This window comes from Nasonia vitripennis (assembly GCF_009193385.2).
Source record: "Nasonia vitripennis strain AsymCx chromosome 1 unlocalized genomic scaffold, Nvit_psr_1.1 chr1_random0005, whole genome shotgun sequence".
NCBI lineage: Eukaryota > Metazoa > Arthropoda > Insecta > Hymenoptera > Pteromalidae > Nasonia > Nasonia vitripennis.
The window spans coordinates 135885-161120 of NW_022279591.1; the positions used below are offsets into that span (position 1 = coordinate 135885).

Here is a 25236-nt window from a genome sequence, read left to right on the forward strand (position 1 = left end):
ATTGATAGGAAAGCGGATACCGACCACCATACCTATGAAGGTAGGCGGCGAAACTATAACGACCAAACCATCAGCCAAGTATCTAGAAATAACTCTAGACATATAACTTTGCCGACTCAGGGCTAACGTCCGTAGACCTAGGCCAACAGTTAGGCGGTTACTCATGGCGACCACTAACTTTATCCTGTTATATGGAGCAGAGGTGTGGGCCGACGCTATGACTATGAATAAGTATCGGAAAAGCCCTTAGGATAGCATGCTCTTCCTGGACGGTCGCAGCTGAGGCATTGATGGTAATCGCGGGGGTAATCCCCGTGGATCTTCTTGCGATCGAACGCAAGCGAATCTACGAGGCTCGCTTAGCGTCGAGTAGCATCCCGATTGCCGTGAAAGAAAGAGAAATAACAATGCGCAATTGGCAGACTAGGAAGATGTAGGTCCGTGGGTGGACAGGAAATGGGGGGAGGTCAACTTTTACCTTACCCAGTTTTTCTCCAAGTACGGATACTTTAGGAGCTACCTGTTCACGATGAACAGGGTGGCAACACCGGGGTATAAGTACTGCGGTGACGAACGGGACGACGTGAGACACACGTTTTTTGACTGCCCCCACTGAGCTGAAAAGCGTTGAGTACTGGAGCTGACAAAAGGAGCGTTCACTGCCCGAGACTGTAATCGAAACGATGCTTGGCGGCAATCAGAACTGGGGCGAGATAACGGCGTACGTAAAGACGGTTCTCCGCGCAAAAAACAATGACGGTTGTTTACAAGACCAGTTGACGGCTAGCATAGCTTAAGACAGGCGACCCCCCGAAAGAATGCGAAAGCGGATACCGGGGGGGGGGGGGTTCGCGGCCCTACGAGAGGTGGAGTTTTAGTGGGTATACCTGGCTATAGTCCCGCGTCAAGAGAGTCCCACACACGGGGAGTTTCTCACGACTCCTGACATGGTACATCAAGCATTTCTCTAACTCTCTGGATAAACAAACAAAATGAAAAAAAAAAAATCTTCTCTCCTTCCGCCATCTGTCAGAGACGAGACATATCCCGTAATATCCATGTATATACTAGCGACCGACTACAGTTTCTGTAAGTTTTTTCTTGACTATTCGCTATTGTTAAATATCAAACGAGATCTCATGTACGTAATATTGATACAAATAAACTATTTCCTGATGAGGGTGGCATTGACCACCGAAGCGTCAAAAAAAAGGAAAAAGAAAATAGAAAAAACTATTGTGGTTTTTTTCTCCTTCCTCCTTATCTTCAAAATTCAAGTTGCAAGATTTAACATGATGACGAAAAAAAGGTAAGTACACAGTTTTATCATCAGCTAGGATAAAATAACCTTTCGTACATTTTGAAAGAAAAGACATAAGATATATTTTTTTGCTTACAGCTGAGAAAAGCCGTACCAAGCACAAAGGTATAAGTGAATATACCACATAAATGCAGGGAATCAAGGTTTATGTGTGCGGAACATTGAAAACTTGGTCCCAGAGAATTTGGTAAGTATTAATTTAACTTATGCTTTCAACAATAATCATAAACTTTAATGTTGATTTTCTCAAAATGTTTTTTTTCTGATTTCAGCTCACTATCCGTAGGATTCTAAGTGATTGAACGGGTGGTTCTTTTGGGCTCAAATACAAGAAAAATACTTTGTACACCTGTACTTTTGGCATGAATGCAGGGATTTTGATTCAAATGCTTAGAAATGGTTTGGCGATGAAAATACTAAATTTTTCTTTTTTTTCTCTTATTGTGCCACCTTTTTTGTATAAAACATTTTCTAAACATTCAAATCAATATCACTGCATTCATGCCAAAACTATAATTGTACAAATCATTCTCCTTGCATTTGAGCCCAAAAAAACCATTCGTACGAATATCCGCTTTTAAGTCACGCCACTCGCTCCACTCGTGCGCTAACCTCAAAGTGTAAATAAGGACTACTTTAGTTACGAACAGGCATGACTTACGGATTTTAGCAGTCTGTGCTATAAAATTGTAAACGATACTCTTGACTTAAATGGTTCAGTTTTACACGGCGCATAGTAAGCACCTGAGCGTAACATTGAGTTAAGCATATCGTAATATACTAACCATAAAATATAATATAATATAATATCAAATAGATAGTCTTACAGATACTACTGTTGAAATAAGATCTTTAAGTCCATCGTAACTGTGGATCCTAGCATTAATGTAAGTAGTCGGGAGTAATTTTACGAAGCATTGAAAATATAGTTCAAGGTAGCATAGCAGTGTTGCGATTGTTTCTTGTTTGATGTCGAGAGAAGTAACGGTATCTTCAACAGAAAAAGCGACTTCATGTCCTTGACAACGTGACTTTGTATCTGCTTTGCTTAAATTCTTGCAGTTACAGGGTATGAATATTTTTTTAAGTAGATGTCTTATTGTACGTCTGTCTATTCCATCAGCATTGATATGACGACGTAATTCACATTCATCCGAGTTTTCCTAAAAATTGAAATTAAATGAAATGACTTACAGTAGAGCGAATTCTTACAAATTGCAATAATTTATAACATTTTTTTGTTAATCAAGTGCTATGACGCAAGCCTTCTATAAATAATAATAATTTGCAATATTCAGACGACCGTGCGAAAGGTACTGATCAGCAGGCGACTGTACGAGGGTACGAAGGTGGTTGGAAAACTAGGTACAATGGAAACGTTCGTAGGAGAGAGAGAGAGAGAGAGAGAGAGAGAGAGAGAGAGAGAGAGAGAGAGAGAGAGAGAGAGAGAGAGAGAGAGAGAGAGAGAGAGAGAGAGAGAGAGAGAGAGAGAGAGAGAGAGAGATTATATTAGATAATAGTGTCGAGTTCTTGTGTCAAGTTGAGGTAAACCAGTGAGCATCATGATGGGGAAGAGTAGCGCCTGGACAAGATGTTTGCGCAGCCTGAGGTTAGTGCTTTTCCTGAAAAAGTATATACATAAGAGAGTGAGTACGCTTACACATATGTTTTACCTGCTCCTTTCACGTTAGTGTAGAGTCAAGCACCACCCCAAGGCTGCGCACAGAGGATTTAAAATAGACCTGGGATACCTCTATGTTGATGAAGGTGTTAGCTATTGTAGGTAGAGCATAGAGCATTGATATAGTATGGCGAGCCCAGGACCTAGCCTTGGTTTCAAGGACATTAAGTTTAAGGTTATTTTGTTCAGCCCAGCACTTTACCCTATCGGCATTAGCGCTCATTCTGACGGAACAGGAATCGAGCTCCTCGAGGTGGCATTGGCTGCAAATTTGCAGGTCATCTGCATAGATCAGATGTGCTACATCTGTGTCCAGACAAAGACTTATGTCATTGATGTACAACGCAAAGACTAAAGTACTGATCCTTGAGGAACTCCCGTGTTGAGTGGTAGGTATGAGGATAGTTGGTTGTTGTCACCAATGACAGCTTGTTGTCTACCTGTGAGATAAGAGGTAAGCCAGCGGATGACCTGCTTAGAAAAGCCGAAAGAAGTTAGTTTTCTAAAAAGCGTGAAGTGACACACGGTGTCAAACGCCTTGCTAAAATTGAAAAGAAGAAGAAGTGTGACCTTTTTTTGTCTATCCATGTGCTGTGGCCGGTACGAAAACCTGTCTGTAGGTCGTCAAGGAAGAGCCTAGTTTCCAGATAGTAGGAAAGCTGCCTGTGTACCAGCCACTACAGCGCCTTGGATAGAAAACATACGAGTGAGATCGGACGGTAGTCAGTGGTAGATTTTGGAGAAATGATTTTGTTGAGTGCGCGCACCAGCGACTTCTTCCAGTCCGAGGGGAAGCATGACTCGCTCAAGGATAGGTTAAAGATACGACGTAATGTGGGAGGGAGCACTGGCATGACCTTGAGAACGACAACCTGTGGGATGCCGTCGCTTCCCCTGGCCTGGGAGGTGAAGTGCTAAACCGCAGCCAACACGTCAGATTCCGTGATCTCACTGAAATTGAAGTGAACAGGATATTCAAGACTCTCCAGTGATTGCAGATGTTCTTCGACAGAGGGGGCAAGTGGATCGTTGGATATCCCACAGAAATATCTGTTAAGGTCGTCCGCGGAGAAGCGAGATGGGGTGGTTTTCTTGGAGGTGATGATTCCAAGTTTCTCGAGTTTTCTTCAGATCTCTCCGACGTCTGTAAGGTTGATAGCCGTGAGTGGTAGTAGTTCGGTCTGGCTTCCTCGACCAGTTTATTACAGAAAGAGAGAGAGAGAGAGAGAGAGAGAGAGAGAGAGAGAGAGAGAGAGAGAGAGAGTACGAAAAACTTGCCTTCAAAAGTTGACACATATATACACATATACATGTGTGTGTGCGTGTGTGTTTTTTGCTTCCTTCCTCTAACATTAATAGGTTTCTTCAAAATTATACTCTTAGAAAAATATAATTTTATCATTCTTTAAAATGTGGTCTGTACATCCACTATCTAAAACCCACTCGATTTTACTCCTATCGCAATTATATGCTACGGTTTCGCTTACATCATCATTTTTCTTTTCTACCTGCCTTAAAAATGTCCCTGTTTCATCTTCTTGATAACCTTCGTTATACGTGTACCTTGCATCGTGTTGACTCGTTCCGTCTGCATGTGGTTGCCAGCCTCTGCCTCGTCCGCGTTGACCATAACCTCGTCCGAGTTGACCATAACCTCTGCCTCGCTGTTGCTGTGGACCTCCTGTCCACTGCATTCCTCCTTTGGCTTCTTCTTTCCACGGATTTGTACAAAAAAAAAACAAAAATACTTAAAGTCTTTTCTTTCAGTTTTAAATACGTTCGGCTTTTTATTGCCGCTATCGTTCGGGCTTCGTGTTTCCCACATTTTAATTTTATTTTTAAGAAACTCACACGCGCGATCACTTTCTTGCATTGAATCTATTAAGTCACCGACATAGCTTAATGATTCCGGTAGAGTTTTTAACATGTAGTCTAATTTTTCTCGTTCGGTTACTTTTGCCCCGGCACTTTTTAACTCCTTTATTACTTTTTCGAACTCTATGAAGAATGTAGACGAATCTTCATAATCTTTCAACTTCATTCGGTCTATCTTGTTTCGTACGCATATTTGCAATGCTGTCGACTCTTTCAAATACATTTTGTCGAATTGATTTATAATTTTTAATGCCCTATTCTCTTCTCCAAAAAATTCTAACTGTTCATTTGTTATACTACAATATATGTAGTTCATTACCTTGTTGAGATTCTTCTCATTCCACTCAGTTTGGTCTTCAGATTGTTTTCAGATAACTTTTCTCTTGTTGCTGGTTGATCGCAATTTTTCCACTTTAAATATAGTAGGATTCTCTTTTTCTAAATATTATAATCTTTACCGTCAAATATATAACATCTTAAATCGACAGTTTTCGACATTTTTCTGTCTTTCGTAGTTTTACTTTTATTTTCAAAAATATATTTTTTCAATATCCAAATTTTATTAATCTGTAATTTTATTTTTTGCTCTAATTTCACTGTATTTATTTCGAGCTTCTCGCAATTTTCTTCTTTCACTTTTACTTCACTACCAGCAACACGTAGGTACGTAACCTCACTAACATTCCAACCATAGACTGATATCATGTTAATAAATGAGGAGTTTAGTGTAATGAATAATATCATCCATTGTTCCAGTGGACCCTTCGGGTTAGTGTTGTACCTTTATTTAATACTCATTGTTGAAGATTACACTTATATCGTCGGATACGCACAACATGTGCTCGGGCTCTCTATATAGCCATCAACTTTCTGCACGGCTCCTAACCCACAAATCTGCTCGGCTTAGCTTCTCACCCATACGGCGTCTCTCTCTCTCTCTCTCTCTCTCTCTCTCTCTCTCTCTCTCTCTCCACAATATCGTGGCGACATCTGCTGCATCGCAGAAGCAACATCAAGGCGATTCCACACTATTCGAGGTCGGTGCTTTCGCGTTCTCTGCACTATCTAGCCGTAAGCGTCATAACAACTACTCTTCCACTTTGTGAATAAATTATCATCCTTCTACAAGTATCTACTGCACCTACTGCGATTAAGTTATCGACGAAAAATAAGCGTAAACGACGAAAAGAACGTGGAAGTGCCATTTCAACTACGCGGCTGCTGTAACAACTAATATAGTAAATAATGCGAATTTTGTGATTTTTACTATCATGCTAAATGCTTGAACACCACAAATATCAAGATCATCATGGTGAATGAGAAGCAAATCACAGCCTGTACCTTGTGCGCAGATTATAATAATCTGAAGGGTGATAATAACGCCAAAGGCGCTAAGATGAGGACAAAGTCAACATCTACAACAACAGAAGTAACTGGAACAACATTAGCAGGTAGGAATACTCCTAAATTAATGCAGGGCAACAAGATCAGGTCAGCACCACCAGCAGCCTCCACATCGCTAAATCCTTCACCGAACCGCTCGGTCGGAACAACAACAACACCATCCATTAAAGCCGCCCTGAAGGATATTCGTGAGGCCCTTGACGTTATATGCAATGCTTAGGTGGAGGCCCTCTAGACACAGAACATCGTGTCAGAGAGAGTCTCAAGGATTAAGCAGCGTCTGGGCCCACTGGAAACGCGAATCAGAGCCCTTAATGAGCTGCCTGCGCTAAAAACTTGCATAAACAATGCAGAGTCTACCATCGCTGAGCTGCAGGCACAACTTCAAAACCTGACATCGAGGAGCCCGTCAACGCAGCAGGACAACAGCAGCACTGTGCCCAGCACTGCGGAAATCTACAGCCTTCGCAGTAAACTGGCCGAAGTCAAGAGGCGCCAAGAACAGACCTCAAACAGTGTTGTTGTTGTCACGGGCCTGTACTACACCCATGACACCTCGCTGCACCTCCTCGCGTACACAGTGATGAACAAACTTGACCCTACGGTCCTCAGAAGAGACGTGGCATCCGTCAGGACCATGAAGAGGCTTGATGCAACGGACAACACCGCCAGGGGTGAGGTCAGACTACCACCATTAGCCGTCACCTTCTCCTCAAGTGCTCTCGCTCGTTCAATCGTCGTCGCCAAAGCCCGAAAACGCAAGCTGCACACCAGCGAACTAGACGCAAGCTTGATGGAGGAGGCAGAAGCTCTGAGCCCTGGCCATCAAAGGCTTATAAACATCAATGAGCTGCTCCTTTCAGACGTCGATAAGCTACGTTCGAAGGCTCTTGTTTACTGTGACTTGGATCAGGAGCTTGACTTAAAATTACTAAGGCTCGTGAATATGGGAATTCGTTACATCTATGGTGTAAGGAAAGATGAGCACATCTCCCCGTACTGGCGAGAGTTGCAATGGCTAACCATACCATCATACGCACTGGGTAACTTCGACTTCCGCGTGACACTCCGGCCTGTAAGGGGAAAGGTGACACCCCTGGATATACCTGCCTTCGCGACGGAGACGCTGAGGAACTCGTTTCATATCAGCGCTTTATACTTGTGGAACAATCTAATATCACACATTCGAAATACTACATCCATCGCCAGCATTAAAAAACTAGCTAAACAACACTTTTTTAAACTTGAAAACATATAAACATCTTGTACACACTCACGCACACACTTACTCATCCTCGCACAATCCATCTTCACCTTTACACATTCTCACCCTACACAATCTCTAATAGAGATAACCTAAACTTTTTATTGAATTTATACTCTACTCATACAGTTGTAACTATTATATTGTACAACATAATGTACGCAAATAAAACTAAGTAAATATAAATCTAAAAATCTTACCTACTTTTCTTTCTCTATCGTCGACCCGTATTCGGTAGCCCTCATCGGTAATTACAAATAGCGCCCCTATTACGTGATGGCATGGTGTATTCAACGCGTATATTAGTGCAAAGTTCTGAGTTCTAGAATTACACGTGCAAGTCTCACTTATACATACGATAGTTAGCTAGAAGTATGTGTGTTTTTTTTATGTGGCGTAGGCGAAGCAAGCTGTGCACAAGTGGCCCTCCTACACGTGATTCCCACAGGGACTGTCGTTAAACAATACTTCCGTGGGGCTCATTAACTTTGCCTTTGAAGTTTGACATTTCTGTACATCCCCATACGTCGAGCGTCCATGGCTCAGTTGGCTAAGAGCACGCCCTATCCAACCGAAACACGCTCGTTCCAGGGGTCAAGGGTTCGATTCCCGGTGAAGTCACTCGGATTTTTTCTGAGTTGTTTTCAACAGTAAAAGAACCATGGACTCCGGCTGTTTCGAGGCAGGTTTTTTCCGGAATTTTCCTTTAGTGTAATTTCGGGTTTTCCCTGCCTCACAGGCACAAGCCTGGGCAAATGCGAAACAATGGTAGGGACTATATCGAGGGTAAATAAACGTTAGTGTAGTCAGTCCGATGCACTAGGCAGGAAGCGTCTGCTTACCGGCGAGGAGCTGGTCCCACGCATGATACATGGATCCTTCTCCGGACGAAGCTACACTGATGGGGGTGGAGAGTGTCAACTTAAGTAGCAAGGTGTGAGTCTGAAAGATGTCCTCAATGGAGAAACCTCTCAGGAGACATAGACATGGGGTTAGGAATTAGCATATAAGGTTCAAACAAATCGGGGTAAATAATAAGTGTGGTAATTTGAATAAAGGTACAAAAACACTATCTAGGCCACGTGAGGCCGATGGTGTATAAACCCACCAGTATACATCCCCCATACCCAAGGTAATTAGGGGTTCAGGATCAAACTTGCCTTCTTCATTTTGCATTTTCGAGCAATCTGCTTCCTGCAGCATCGTTCAGTCTTGTACTTCGTGCAGCATCGGCTATTTATCCTCTGGACGCACTCAATTCCGACACCTGCGTTTCTCAGCATCGGGCGTGGAAGTGAGAGCTCAACTCCGTGACCCACGTCTCTCTGTATCGGTCCGAGGAGCGTTTCGTACCTACTACTTAGTAGCCTTCGTCTAGCAATAGTTTTACTCGGGTATTTCGCCTTGTCTTTCTCTTCGTCATTTCTAACATTCTTGAGAATGGTCCTTACGTAGTTGTTTACTGCGAACCAACCATCCTCCGACGTCAGCAGCATGAGCAGCAGGAGGGTGATGACAGCATAGCTATTATCACCCTCACGAAAATAATGTGCAAAGATCTGTGCATATATCTCTGCAGAGATTTCTGCACAGATTTCTTTACAAAATTTGGACCGTATCCTTTATGTTGTACCTTATGTTGTAATATATATGTGTAAATATATGATCGTGATAATATACTCGAATTGGTACACGTCGCGCCATCTCTTAGTTGACGACGATTTAGTGCAACGAGACGAGTTTGCGCACGAGATTTTATACTTTGTACAAGTGCGCGCTACTCAAGGCTATACTATACGCCCTTTACTGTATACTCTCTTTCTCTCTACTATAAGACTTTCTATCTCGCACATCGACTCTCGAGCCATGTGAGAGATATTAAAAAATGTAAAGGTTAGAAGAAGAGTCACGTGGAAAAGTAGTTAACGGTTATTGTTAATAAAGTAAAATCGCACAGTGAAAAATTGAGCAGTGAAAGTAAAGGAGAAAATTTCTCAAATAATAATATGCTTGTGAAGCATTGTAATTCGAATTTTACGAATGTAATGTTACATTGTAAGTCATCAGGTACTAAACAATAAAAAGGGTTTTGAAAATTAACCAAAATTTAAGTGCGATGTCAGTGGATTAAAGTAGGTAAGTAAGACACGTGGTGTAGTGCTAGTATAGAGCACGTGGCAAGTTTGAGGTTAAACTTATGTATAAATGAGTCAAGGAAATAAGATTCAAGTAAAACTTGAAATAGCAACCGAAGAAGCAATCGAAGAAGTTACTTTAAGTAAAAAATTAACTAATAAAAATCAAATACATGGAAATACAAGTGTTAAACAAGAAGAAAAGGTAAAAATGGCTAAACAAGCAAAAATTAAAGATATTTTGATACCTCTTTTTGATGGTGCAAATTACACCAGCTAGAAAATCAGATTAATGACCTTATTAGAGTATAAAGAGTGTAAAGATCCAGCAGTCAGTACGATAACTGAGCCTTATAAAGATAAAGAAACAGATTAGAAAAAGATGGACCTAAAAGCAAGAACAATGATAATTAGTACTATCTCGGATAAACAATTAGAATACGTTAGTGAATGCACAACGGCATTTGAGATGATACAAAAGTTTGATAAAATGTATCTAAAACAACCAAAAGCCCTACAAATAATACGTCAAGATAAAATTGTAGAAATATAGTTAAATAATTATAAAACAGTAGAAGAATTTTTTGTCGAATTTGAAAAAGCAACAAATGCATTCAAAGCAGCTGGTGAAAAAATTGATGAATCAGAAAAGATGCGATACTTGATTAGAGCCTTGCCACCAAGCTACAGTTATATTGGGGATTTTATTGACTTTATCACAGACAACCAACGAACGACCGACTACTTTGAATCCAAGATTAAAGAGAAAAACATGACTCAACCAGTCTGAACATAAAACCAACGTCAGTACCTTTGCGGCCCAAACCAAAGGCAAATGTTCCAACTGTGGAAAATTTTGCCACTTTAAAAATGAGTGTACGAGACCACAGCAGCAGAGCAGCCGGGGTAGAGATGCTCAATGCAATCAAGATCAACGAGGTCATCAAAGAGGTTATCATAGAGGCAACAACAGAGGTGGATTTTACAGAGGTCGTGGTCGAGGCAGAGAACAAGGTCAACCGAGAGGTGACAATCCAAGCGAACAACCGGGCAACTTCACGTCTGAGACGTGGGTAACGCAGGTGTGTAACCTTACAAATTATTTATCTCTTAATTCGTCTCTCGAGTCTGGTAGAGATAATATAACAGGCCAGGTAAATCATGTAACTGCTTATAGCGCAAATTGTAATTAAATTAATTGGTTATTAGATACCGGTTATACAGATCACATTATAAATGATGATAGATTATTTGATACATATGTTAGTTTAAAAAAAATGTGGCTGTCTCGGGGACAACTGATAGAAGTGAATACTTAAATAGATGGAGTGGAATTTTGGAAAATTTTGAATAGTTTCGTTGCCAGAGAATCAAACGTATACGAAGTGAGAAATGCACTAGTCTTCGCGACAAAACTGAAATGAATTAGTCTTCGACGCAAATTCAAATGCGTCTTCGTTGAGTGCAAAGTAGTAATCTACAAGGATGAATTTAATTGTGACTTCTTTGATAGATTATTATAATTTTTTGATTTACTGATTTTGATGTGATAATCGCCGCCATTTTCTTATTTTTCCAACTTTATCGCCACTTTGACAGAGATATATAAAATATTAGGTAAAGTAATCATTCATAAACAAGTAAATTTAGAATAGACAAAATATAATACGCATAAATAAAATATAATTAAAATAATAGTATCGTACGATATTTTATGATACAACGTGCGTAAACCGAGATGTAGCGAGTGCATTTTTGCACGAGTGTGCGGTAAATCAAGGTTTACGTCACGGCGTGTCATAAAGTAATAATGTATACCTCAAGTCAATAATGTTAACTTGCAAACGTTTCGCGCATGGTAAAAAAGTCACGTCGTTTAGTTGACGCAAAGAAATTGAAACGCCATGAAAAGGCACCGCTATATTAGCGCGTCGAGGGGCCCGAAATCAAGCAGGAAAAACCGAGAAAACCCGTTAGCCGCTTATTGCAGCGTGTGTAAATAAGTGCGGCTGATATGTAAGGGGAGAGCTGAGCTGTGCGAGCACGCTAATATGCACGGCGAAGTGTGCATGGTGGGGGGAGAAAGCTGCCGCTGCTTTCGTGACGATCGGTCTGTCGCGCCGGCGTGTCACGGTCACCGCTCGCCGATTCACTTCCCAGTAAAATGTGTACCCGGCGAGCCTATAGAAGTATTCACTTCAAAAACCAATTAATGTAAAATTACCAGATAGTAAAAAGTTGTAAGCAACTGGACTGGGTAGTATAAATGTCTATTTTAAAAATTATTACAATCAAAAATATGTTGATTTAAAAAATGTTTATTATGTTGAAGGCATTAGACAACATTTATCGAGTTTTTCTAAGATAACAGTAAATTATACTATAGTAGCAAAAAATGAGAATGCCAAGATTTATAATCAATCTAGAGAATTAATAGCTATTGTAAATGTACTTAATAATTTATATACTTTAAAAAGCTTTGTTTCAAAAAGGATTGATAATGTAATGCATGCTAACACACTGAAAATTACTGATAAAGAGGCATAGAGCATTAGGTCACGTAAATTTTCAATATTTGAATAAATTAGTAAATAATAAATTAGTAGAAGGATTGCCAAATAAAATTGAAAGCACTAAAATGAAATGCGCGAATTGTATTGAGAGTAAAATGGCTAATGTACCTTTTGAAAATAATAAAACAAAAACTACTGAAATTTTAGAATTAATTCATACTGATTTGAATGATCCACATGGCACAACTGGCTATGGTAAAGAAAAATATTTTTTAACGTTTGTTGAAGATAACAGCAAATGCACTATAATTTTTTGTATCAAAAGTAAAGCAGAAACTGCAAACTGTTTAAAAGAATTTGTTAATTTAGTTGAAAATAAATTCAATATAAGATTAAAGAAATTACGTTGCGATAATGGTAAAGAATACTTGAATAAGGAAATTTATGATTTTGTAAAATCTAAAGGAATCGAATTATTACCATTCCAATACTACGATCATAAATTTAATGGAGTGGCAGAAAGATATAATAGATCCGCAATGGATATGGGCAAATGTTTGATGTGAAAAGCAAAAATTCATAGGCCTTATTGGCCTAAAATTATGAAAACAGTAGCTTATCTAAAAAATCGTACTATTGCAAATGCAGTGGAGAATAAAACTCCATATAAAATATTTTTCAGAAAAAAATCAAACATTGGACATTTAGAAATTTATGGTAGTCAAGTTTTTGTAAGAGTACCAGAAGCGTTGAGAAAAAGTAAATGGGATGATAAAGCTCAATTAAGTGTATTAGTAGGTTATGTAGAAAATGGTTATAGTCTTAGTAAAATCAATCACTAAAACAGAAATATAAAATCGCGAGTTCAAAGAAAGATTAGGTGAGTGACCTGCTTGCGCCCATCGGCGATCGCGCTCACCTTACGTTGAAGTGTCAGCAAGGCGATTGAACGAAGCGCTTCAAATTGGTAGCGCTTCAGTCACTTGGTCAATCGAGAATATTCAAAACATATGTGAAGAAATTAATTTCGCTCATGTCCAATCTGCCGTGTAATTAGTAGTTCATTAATCGATATAAAAGCGCGTTATTTTATTCAATGAAAGATAATATTAGTGTAGGAAGTACGATAACAAAGAATGTTAAATGAAAAATCTGAATTAATAGAAGAATTGAGGCAATGAAATAAAAAAATAGATTCAGTTTTTCGATCGCAAGAAGTTAGGCAGCCAAAAATAATAAACAAATAAGTAGAACGATCAGAGTTTCAAATAGAAATCGGCAACAAATTTGAGGAGTTGTTTAATTTTGTTATGACTGAATTGTCTAAAAATAAATAAATTTCAAATCGTAGAATCATGCATGATCCTAAAACCGTTTAAAGAATACTTATATCGCAAAGTCGAATGAAATTTTGGTGTTACGCGTATAGCCGTGGTAATCAAACTGACTGAAATTTGCATAGTTTGCAAAAACGTAAAAAGTAAGTCATGTATTGAAAGATAAGTAGCACAGTAAAATTTCGTTTGAATTGTTTGTATGTGATTTGAAAATCTAGAATTCGGGCTGAATAAGATTTTGTAATAAATAAAAAGGTAATAAAAATGAGAGTATCAAATGAGTGATAATAAGAAATAAGTAAATAAAAACAAAACACTGAGGTTAACTAGAAACGCTGTTCGTGAAAATCCAGCATTAATAAAGGACATAGTAATCCCTAATATCCAAAACCCATTCACAAAAAGTAAGAAAGTAATTCAAACGCCGCCGACAAACAGCAAATGGATAAAAGATAGTTAGCAAGTACTATTATCTGATATAAATAATAAAAAGCTAGAAGATAACCAACAAATAGTAATACCCGATACAGATCAGCAAAGTTAACAGAATCTAGAAATTCAAGAAATTTTAAAAGAAAATAAGGACTTAAAGCAGGAAGATACAACACCAGGGCGAACTACGAGAGCAATCAAAAAGCAAATCAAGCAGCTTAATAAAAACACCAGCAACAGCGATTCCAATAGGCCTATACAGAAGAGTTAATAATACCAAATTTCTACAAGGAGTTGAGGAGACATCGTTAATAGATATAGAAGGTATTAGTGACCAGCCTAGCTTGGAAACCCAAGTAATTCAAAGTTTAATTTTACTTTTGATTTTGATAATCTTCTTGACGGCAATCGTGCCAACGATATCAACATGGCGCAGAATCCGCTACGCTTATCGTTAAAATATGTAGCTAATTTGGTACCAGAATTTGATGAAAAAAATATTTCGATTAATGAATACATCGAAAAATTGAAGCATGCCAAGAATATATTATCAACAGCAGATTAAGCTAATTTAATTCCAATTTTGAAAATTAAATTAAAAGGGAAAACTTACAAGGTAATGTTGAATGCAACAATCAATACTATTGAAGATTTCATAAAAGCAATACGACAGATATACCCATCTACTAAAAATATGCACTCTCTGTATGGGCATATTGAAGAAATTTTGCAAAAACCAGACAAATCGGTTCTTCGTTTTGCCAACAGATTGCAAGAGTTAGTGCTGAAGATTAAAGACAGCAAAGAAGTACAAGGTCTCTCATGTCACAGACGCACATGTCTGCAACGCGAGCTACGAGACGAGTCAACGATAAGAGTCCGCGGAGCCGTAATACGATGCATAGCATGTGCTTGTATCGTAGACGTTAGTTCAGTGGTTAGAGCTCCCGCTTGTTAATCTCGGAGTCCGCGGTTCAAGCCCGCGTCTACTCTTTTTCGCTTTCCGACTCGTCTCCTCTTCGTCCGTTACACTCAGCAACAGAAAAGGCCGCGCTTGAAACTAAAATAAATAATGATCCTTTTCAAGGTTTTGAGGAAGGATTAATGCAAGAAATCAGAAGAGAATTGGGAGCAGTAACCGATTTAACAGAAGCCATTACATAAGCGATAGAATCGAAATTCAATAAAAGAGGAATTTTATGCCATAAAATAAATAATATATATTCAAATAATCACAATACAAGTAATACTATATACGCATGTCAAATCTGTGACAGTTATGGGTACGAAGCATTATTCTGTCATAATTCGGGATGTGTATATTGTAAAAATAAGGAGCATTTGTCAAACAACTGCAGAAAAGTTAAGGATAAAATTGAATGGATTTGTAAATTTTGCAATAATCTAGGACATACTATAGACGCGTGTAAACTAAACAAAATTAAAGGCAATTATTGCCAATATTGCCAGGTTATGGGCCATACAGTAACTCAATGTTCATTTATAATAGAATATGAATTGTGTTGAAAGTGCAAGGAAAGTGGTCATGATCTAACTGCCTGTACAAAAAAGGCAGATGCTAGCAATTCATGTGAATTTTGCAATAGCGCGGGCCATACGATAAAAGCATGCCCAGAGGTTGTATGCAAACGATGTAATCAACTTGGACAACCAGTAAAGTACTGCCCGTTAGTAAGAAGCCCGATTGCAAATAACAGATTTATAATGTGCTTAATTTGTAATGAAGAAGACTATGAAGCCATAGAATGTGAAGAAGTCAAAATATTAATGTCAAGTCTGTGATGAAGGCCACTCAGCTAAAAACTGTCCCCAAATAAGTAATAAACAGCAAAGTTTTAATAATTCAAATAGTAAATATCAAAATTTTGATAACTCTAATAACTTTAGAAAATATAGCAGCGGCAACACCTCTTATTGCCCGATCACTAGGCATCTGGATCCTCGAGACGTCGAGGCGCGCTTAGTGCAGGTTGCGAACCCGTCAACTCTCTCCTCAGGCCCGGCTTGCCAGCCCACCAGGACACGGCGAGAAGCTGCGGCAGTGTGCGACCAGCTGGTGACTCAGCGTCTTCCTCAGCGGCGGCGTTCGAGTTTGCGGCGTTTGCGCGGGCTACGAAGCCCTTAGGTAAAAGAGATCTCTCAGCGGGCGTTAGAGGTACCTTGCGTCTTGCATGCGTCTTTTTAGATAAAGTTTTCTTTCCTTTGTATAATTTACTTTCTTTTAGTTAAATAAAGCTTACACTTGCTGCGGCTTTTCCCTCTGATCCGTGAGGGTTTTTACGCCAGCAAGTGCATTTTTGTTGTACCACGAATCCGTGTATTTTATTTCAAGAACCCTTCACTCACTCAACCCTTTCCTTGTCGGAAATCACTCTGAGTTCTTCCACTCATTTTTAGATTATTGTTCAGATATATTGATATAGAGTAAATTTGTATTAAAATGAACTGATGTTTTTAATGGATGTTATGCTAAATGATATCTATAAGATTTTTAAATATGTAAATAAAATTCCAGCATATTTGGTAATTTAAATATAAAACAGTAGAAATGAAAGCATTTAATTATTTTAAACAATAATTATTAATAACAGAAAACTATTGTTAAAATTTTAAGGTAACTTGGAATTTTAAGTAAATAAAATTAGTGTTAAAATATGTTAGAATTTTAAGGATCAAAATTATTTGTAAACTGCTAGTTAATTTTAGTTTAATATTACAATAAAGTTGCCATTGTACCAATGGGCAATCAGCTAGTTGTGGAGGTGTGACGTCCTGCGACGTATTGCATTTAAGCAATATCAGCGGAGTCGTTACGAAGCCGGAAACGCACGACTCAGATTAATAAGTAGATCAGCGAGGTTAATGAATATCCCCCGTATACGCCGAGTCACCAGTTATAATTATACACTCGATCTGGACTCTTGTACGACGCTCATATCCGTCGACAAGAGTTATCCGGGCTTAAGTCGCGATTCCGATACCTATAGAACCTTATCTTGAATAAATCGTAAAAGTCAATTAACTGCAAGTGTTTTTCATTTGAAAAAATCCATCCTGTATAAACCCGACCACAGCACAGCAGCAGAGTTTCCAGCCCAAGCAGTTAAACCCAAGTAAGTAAAATTCAATAAATAATTATAGATCGGAACTGTGACTTAACAGTAGAATAATAAATGCCAGACATGTTTAAGTAGTTGAAGAAAATATCAAATTTATCTGTCTAGATAAACTTGATGATGAAAATGATAGAGATTCGGAAAATAGCGAATCTGTAAATTAAGAAAATAAAATACTGAAAAATGAAACTAAAACTAATGAAAATGATGATTCAAACAAAACTGATCTATTATCATCTACTCATACCTTCGGGGGAAGTAGAGATAACAATCAGAATGACCTTATAATTGAATATGAAGGTTGTAACGGGGTGAGACTTGACGTGAGAGGAGAAAATCACAAAAGGAGACGCCGGGACCGAGAATCGATCCAGCGCTCCCGAGATCTCTAGGCGCGCGTGCTACCACTTGAGCCAACGCCGCCCTATTTCGTCGGGTGTAATGTAACGGGATGTAAACTCGTTAAACGACTGGATTGCGTTCCCTCGATGCAGCAGAGGACTCCTCTCCGCCCGCGAAACACCTCCGTTGCATGCAGCTGTTTCAGCTGCTTCTGTTTCGCTGGGTCTACGCGCCGCCTGGCGCGTGCTCGGCTGCTCAACTAGGTTAAATAAGTACAAATAAATAACGCCCGCGGAGGCGGCGGTATTCGCAGGAAGGAACAGGAATCGGAAGTAAGCGAGTAAGGTTTAAAAATGACGAGAAATCACGTAAAATAATAAGACTATGGTTATATTTGCTAGTCGCGAAATAAACGTGAATTTACAATCATCAAATAATAATATGCGAGTCGCCAACAACTTTGCGACTCGCCGCGACGCCAGAATCATCGCGCTCGCACGTGCGTATCGTCGTGAAGGTCGCGCGTGCCGGATCACCCTCGCATGGGTGATAAATACTCGCACATACACTCTCTTCTATGCACTGCGCGTCACACAAACCTTCTCTTTCGTCAACGACGTTCCTAATCCTGAACAGGCTGCGAGACTTGGTCACTGCGCTGGACCGCTAGGCAAGATCAGGAATACTCGGACTCCACGGCGCACTCACACACAATGTACACTTCGATCCGCTGGACACAGCACAGCACACGGTATCACGAAGGTTTTTGAATTGTACAAGCGAAGTCCTGTGTTTACCTTCCGAAGGCCGAGAGCTATCTGAGCGCGCACCTGAAGGATGAGCCCACGCGCTCGCTCTCTCTATTTCTTTCGCGCCTATTGTCGAATTCGTACGTGTTTATTATCGCGCACGCGACTCTACGCTGTTTCAGCGCGGTGCACAACTCGCTACAAGGTAGTAAAAATTTAACGATAAAAACAAAATCAGATTGAAAGAAAAGCCCTGTAAATAGGTATGGGAAATCCAGTATCGCATTTTATTTATATAAATTATATTGATGCAAATGTACCGAATACATTTGAGGAGGCGATAAACTCTAATACGTGGAAAGTTGTTGAAAGACCAAAAGACAAAAAAGTCATTGATGTAAAATGGGTTTCTAAAAGGAAAAATAATAATGTATATAAAGCGAGACTAGTTGTAAGAGGATTTCAACAGAGAGAATACATTGAAAATGTTTATATAGCCAGCAGGTAGAATGCAATCTTTGAAAATTTTATTGTCTTACAGTTGTAAAAACAATTTATTCATAGAACAAATAGATGTCGAGACAGCATTCCTAAATGGTAGTGTAAAAACTAAAGTATAGATTAAAGAACCAAAAGGTTATGAAACAGGGGACAATAATGTTTGCAAATTGCAAAAAGCATTGTATGGACTTAAAGAAAGCCAAAGAGCTTGGTATGATTGTTTCAATAAATATGTCGAAAAACTGAATTTTGTGAGAAGTAACTGCGATTACTGTCTGTACGTAAATAACTCTAGCAATGATTCAATATATATATACTAGTCTTTGTAGATGATATATTAATTTGTTTTAAAGATAAAATTAAAATAAACAAAGTAAAAGCTAGTTTAATGATAAAATTTGCAATGAAAGATTTAGAAAAAATTGGAAGTTATATTAGTATAGATATAAATTATAATGGAAGTAGAAATAAGATGACTTTAAGTCAAACAAAATATATTGAATCTTTGACTGTAATAAAATATAATCTAGAAAATGCAAAACTATATGATACTCTAATAGAATCAAATTTAAAATTAGATCAAGCAAGCAAAATAGATGAAAATATAAAATATAGAAATTTAATTAGCAAATTATTATATACTAGCAAGAAACGCTCGCTTCGCTCGCGATTTACAAATTAGTTTTAGTGATATTCAATTGGTTGACGTGTCATTATTAAATATACTATTGAATATTAGATGTACACTCGATGGTAGTTAATTCTTATGGAACCAATCAAAAGCACGATTTCAAAAACGTTCCACGAGAATTAACTGTCGTCAAGTACAAATGAATAAAATTATTAAATACAGACAACATTCTATAAAGTAGTTATAGCTACTAGTACACAGGACCGGTTTTAAATTTATAGACTAAAATGGAAATAAATTTTAAATACTAAAAAATTTTTTGTAATTATTTCATAAAAGTATTAATTATAGTAACAAAATATAACAATAAAACAATATTAATTGAAAATTTTTTAATTTACATTTATAATATAATGTAAATTGTAGGATTATAACAATCATCAAGGCGATAGCGCCGCACTGGCAAGAAAAGACGAAGTTCGGTTTAGGACAGGGCGACCCTATATACTTTAAAATTGGGTTTTCTAACCTCCAACAAAAATTTCGATTGCATTTAAATCATTATTGCACTTATGCACAATCTGTTGGTATCTATTTGAAATATATTTACCTAATTTTCCATCTTTTAAAGGATTCATTTGAATATATTACGTTATTAACTTAATATTGCAAGTTGAAAATTTGCTTGGTGAATTTCTTTTCGTCAGAGTATCCGAATCCGGGGTCCGTTTAACCCCATCACGTCAGAATCAAGGTCAAATAAAGGTCAAAACCCTAAAATTTGATATGATCATTTTGACCCTGGATTCTTGAAGAGCAGAAAATTTTACGTCCGTATATGTATTGACTTTTTTTTAGAACAGACCTTTGTAGGTCACGTGATGGCCATCCAAAATCAAATCCATTTTCTAGCTTTCGGCTGTAAATTGAGATCTTGGGTCTTTGATGAGTTGATATTTTTCGGGTCGTTGATCGCGATTCTGGTATTCATTTGAGCCAATCACGTCCTAATATAACGATATAATATTTTCTTACTCCGGATTCTGAAAGAGCGAAAAATTTAATCCCTGTGTTTGCATCCGGGGCACCTCCCCGTGGTGACGGCGGGCAACGGAGTTGTCCCGCTATCCGGCAAAGTCCTTGGAACAAGTCGCGTATGCCGTCATGTCAAACATAACGGAAAAATTTACGATGTAGGGGGATGGAACCCCAGTATCGGCGGCTGGTCAGGGTGGGAAAGCGGACCCGCAGGCGTCGTCATCCAGTGACTGCAGCTCTGTTGAGGTGGCTACCTTGGCCTCACCAGAGTATAAAGCTCATATCATTTCTGTTATGTTTGTGGTTCGTACACACCACCACATGGCCGGAAAAATATATATCAAAATATATATTTTTCCGGCGACCTGTTCCAGGGACTTTGCCGGATAGCGGGACAACTCCGTTGCCCGCCGTCATCACGGGGAAGTGCCCTGGATGCAAACACAGGGATTAAATTTTTCGTTCTTTCAGAATCCGGAGTAAGAAAATATTATATCGTTATATTACGACGTGATTGGCTAAAATAAATACCAGAATCGTGATCAACGACCCAAAAAATATCGACTCATGAAAGACCCAAGATCTGAATTTACAGCCAAAAGCTGGAAAATGGATTTGATTTTGGATGGTCATCACGTGACCTACAAAGGTATGTTCTAAAAAAAGAAGTCAATACATATACGGACGTAAAATTTTCTGCTCTTCAAGAATCCAGGGTCAAAATGATCATATCATCAAATTTTAGGGTTTTGACCTTTATTTGACCGTGATTCTGACACTTCAAGGTCAAGAGAACCCCGGATTCCGACTTAGCGACCCCGAAAACATATATATAAAATTTTCCAGATTTTTTAATAGTCATTCCGCAATTTGACCTTCAGATGCCCTTGACCCTGACGTGATGGGGTTAAACAGACCCCGGAACTTGGATTCGGATTCACCAACCCCAAAAACATAAAGTGCACCTCCTCAGATATCGGAGAAAATAATTTCAATTTTTTTGTGGGACTGTGTTATATGCGCGAGGGGATCAATGTCTAAAGCAATAGTAGCTTATTGTCTATCAAATAGATGAAGATTTCAAGGGAAATATGCGTTGTAAAAGATGTGATATCTTTCTAAAAAATTATTTTTGAAAGTAAAAACCTTGGCAAGCCAAAGTAGTGAAATCATAAATATTAAAATGTCAAGTAAATGTGTTTGCTTCCTCCTAAGAGGAAGCTTTGTAATAGTAAAATTTTCAGCTTCGCTGAAACTTTGTAGAAACGCATTTGGAGGTGTTTAAAATATGAATCATACGTTTTTAGAAAATGTCCGTGCGGATAGCTGTGTGTGTATGTACGTATACCGTCATAATTCTGAAATCACGCAATCGATCGTAATAAAATTTGACATGCATATGTTTTCTAATTCTGAATTCAGGAACATTTTTTTTTTTTTATGTTTTTGACGCTCCTCTAAGCTGGAGCTCGTGATGCACCAGAGGTTACCGCGTCGACAAAAGAGAGAGGAGAGTGATGGGGTCCTCGATGCTTGGATTCTACCCTGAAAGGGGGAGAGAAGGAGCAAGCATGCACAACACAGTGAACCAACACATCATTAACGGTGTTAACAATAAATGCGGGCTAGTTTCGCCCGTCACTGAATTTATTTATAAGAGAGAACAGTATTTGCGCTATTGCGCTAGTCTTACATTGATGCGCTGGCACTTCGTCGACGGCGACAGTCGACACGCGGGCTGACAATCTCTAAACCCCTAAGTTAGTCGCTCCAGCGACGCAAGTTCGCGAGAGAGAGATTTAGATTTTAGATTTAATTGTTTTTTATTGTTGTACATTGTATTGTACATATACAATTATAGTATATTATAAAAAGAATAAAAATGTTGTGTAAGGGTGCTAGTGCGTGTGAAGAGTGTGAAATGGAATGAAGTGAAATGAGATGAATGAGAATGTGTGTATGTTTGTGTGATGTTTATGTGTTTTCCAGATTGAAGAAGTAATTTTTAGCTGCTTGTTTAAAGTGTAATATGGATAGTGTGTTGCGAAGATGAGATGGAAGGCTATTCCAGAGGTAGGAGGCGCTGATAAAAAATGAATTTTTCAGCGTCTCCGTCTTGAAGGACGGCATGTCCAGTGGAGTCACCTCACCGCTTACAGGCCTGAGCGCGACGTGAAAATCAAAATAGGCTAATAGATAAGTAGGTATTGAGGTGTTGAACATTTTTCTTAGAAAACAGGCCAGGAAGTATTTCCTATGTCCGGCGGTGTTAAGCCATTGCAGCTCACGCCTGTAAGGGGAGATGTGCTCGTCCCTCCTCACACCGTAGATATAACGGATCCCCGTATTGACAAGCCTCTGCAGTTTTAAGTCAAGTTCCTGAGTCAGGTCGCAGTAAGCAAGTGAGCAATAGTCAATGAGGGGAAACAGGAGTGCTTGCACTAAATGTTGGCGCAATCTAAGGCTAGTGCTTTTCCGAAAAAAATAGAGACGGTACATTAAAGAGTGAGCACGTTTACAAATTTGTGTAACGTGCTGTTTCCACGTAAGTTTGGAGTCAAGCACCAGCCCCAGGTTGCGCACCGATGATTCAAAGTTGACCTGGGCTCCCCCTATATTTATATAGGTGTTAGCAGTAGAAGGTAGAGCGTTTATATAGTAGGGGGAACCCAGGACGATAGCCTTAGTTTTAGTTACATTTAGTTTAAGTGTATTCAGCGCAGCCCAGCCCATTATCCTCTCGGCGTTAGCGCTCATCCTGACAGAACAGGAGTCAAGCTCCTCGAGGTAGCATTGGCTGTAGATCTGCAGGTCATCCGCGTAGATTAGATGGGACACATCTGAATCTAGGCAAAAACCAATATCATTGATGTACAACGAGAACAACAAGGGGCCTAAAACTGACCCCTGTGGGACACCGGTGTTTAGTGGTAGAAAGGTAGAGATCTCATTGTTGTCACCAATGACGGCCTGTTCTCTTCCCGAGAGGTAAGATGAAAGCCAGCGGATAACCTGCTTGGAGAAGCCGAAGGAGGATAGCTTTACGAGTAGCCTGACGTGACACACCGTATCAAACGCCTTGCTAAAATCAAATAGAAGTAGAAGAGTGACCTTCTGCCTGTCTATCCCAAGCCTGACATCATTAGTCAGCTTAATTAAGCCGGACTGCGTGCTGTGGCCAGTGCGAAAACCAGTTTGGAAGTTGTCAAGATAAAGTCTTGTTTCAAGGTATTCAGAGATTTGATTGTGCACCAGCCACTCCAGCGCCTTGGATAGGAAACAAAGTAGAGAGATCGGACGGTAGTCTGTTACAGCTGTTGGAGAGTTGATCTTGTTTAATGCTCTTACGAGCGATGACTTCCAGGCGGAAGGAAAGCGTGCCTCGCTCAAAGACAGGTTGAAAATTTGACAAAGTAAAGGAGCGAGTATAGGCAATGCTTTGGAAATTACAACCTGTGGGATGCCATCGCTTCCCCTGGCCTGGGTATTGAAGTGTGATACTGCATCCAACACGTCCGACTCTGTGTGTGAAAGTGTTTGTTGAGAGCATCTGGAGAGAACTGAGCAGGTGGAGAAGATTTAGAGGTAGTAATACCAAGATTTTCAAGCTCTCTCCATATCTCTGCAACGACGGTCAGAGTAGACAAGCGTGAATAATAGTAATTCAGCCTGGCCTCCTCGACCCGTCTATGAGCGTCGTCCCTTGCGATTCTATAAAAGTATAGATCCCAAGGTAGTCGACTTCTGCGAAAGCGCCTGTAGAGTCTATTCCTTTCAGTTAAGAGGTCACGAAGAGCCGCGGTGAACCACGGGCGACGCTTATGTCCAGGTGACACGGTCTTTAATGGGGCGAGATGATTTATGGCTTTCGTGATGTTGTCGTTAAGGATGGTAATGCATTCGTCAAGTGATGTCAAGAGAGAGAGAGACAGAGAGAGAGAGAGAGAGAGAGAGAGAGAGAGAGAGAGAGAGAGAGAGAGCGAAGGTCGGCGAGAGGTTGCGTTGCGTGCCCCAAGAAGTCGAGCAGGCGATGATGCGTCTTTGTGTGTGCGCCGTCTTCTCCTCTACTCGAGCTCGACGTAGAAGCTGACTCTTGCGGCTCGTGGCTGTCGTTGCGGGTGCCACAGGGTGCGGGCTGCTCTGCGGCCCGCTGTGTCTTTTGATTGGCTTCCCCGAAGGAAAGGTATGGAAGGCGACGTGGGTGAGCGGCTCCTTGGCGACGCTAACCTTCTTTGCTTGCCGGTGGATAACTGATCCGACTGGCTCGCCTCTAGTTCCCCTTCCCCTTCGGGTGTCTCTAGCCGTCTTCGGATGCCGCTTGGCTCTCTCTCTCTCTCTCTCTCTCTCTCTCTCTCTCTCTCTTTCTTTGCGCTTGTCTCTCACGCGCGTTCCTTCTCGTATTGCGCCGTATCGCCTCTCTTTCTTACTCATGCGACTTTCAGAATTCCCCCCTTTATTCGTTACTTCGCGCGCGGCTCCTGCCGCCTCGACTGTCGCGTCGATGTGTGTGATTGTGTGCGGGGTATAAGCTCGCTGTAAGTGGGCTATATGCATCGTCGCAATATGATCTATTCAATATATTCAACAATAGTGTATCTAAAAGAGCTTAATATTGCCCAATTTTTTCCGCAAAATTTTCCAGATTGACCGTTCCGTTCAATTTTTATGATAATCATCAAACGTTTCGAAAAAATGTATGACAATAAAAAACGATTATATCTATTTGCTGTAAAAATTGTAAACCATTTTGATGATTAGTTTTTAAGCTAAAAATCGAAAACTAAAAAAATGGGTTTTCTATGTCGTACAATTACGGGAGTGAAAATGCTTTAATGAAGTTGAAATTTTGGGAAAATATCGATCTTTTGATCATCTC

General features: G+C 39.5%; 1 protein-coding gene across 1 annotated transcript in view; it reads right to left on the bottom strand.

Annotated features, from left to right (window-relative positions):
* LOC100117795 (ATP-dependent DNA helicase Q4) overlaps positions 1 to 25236 on the bottom strand; it is a gene marked incomplete at its 3' end in the record, with an annotated part of 242903 nt that overhangs the window by 67515 nt on the left and 150152 nt on the right. The window contains exon 5 of the mRNA XM_031921346.1: positions 2149 to 2484. Within this exon, the coding sequence (XP_031777206.1) occupies positions 2149 to 2484 (336 nt within the window). The remainder of the gene's footprint in view (positions 1 to 2148; positions 2485 to 25236) is intronic.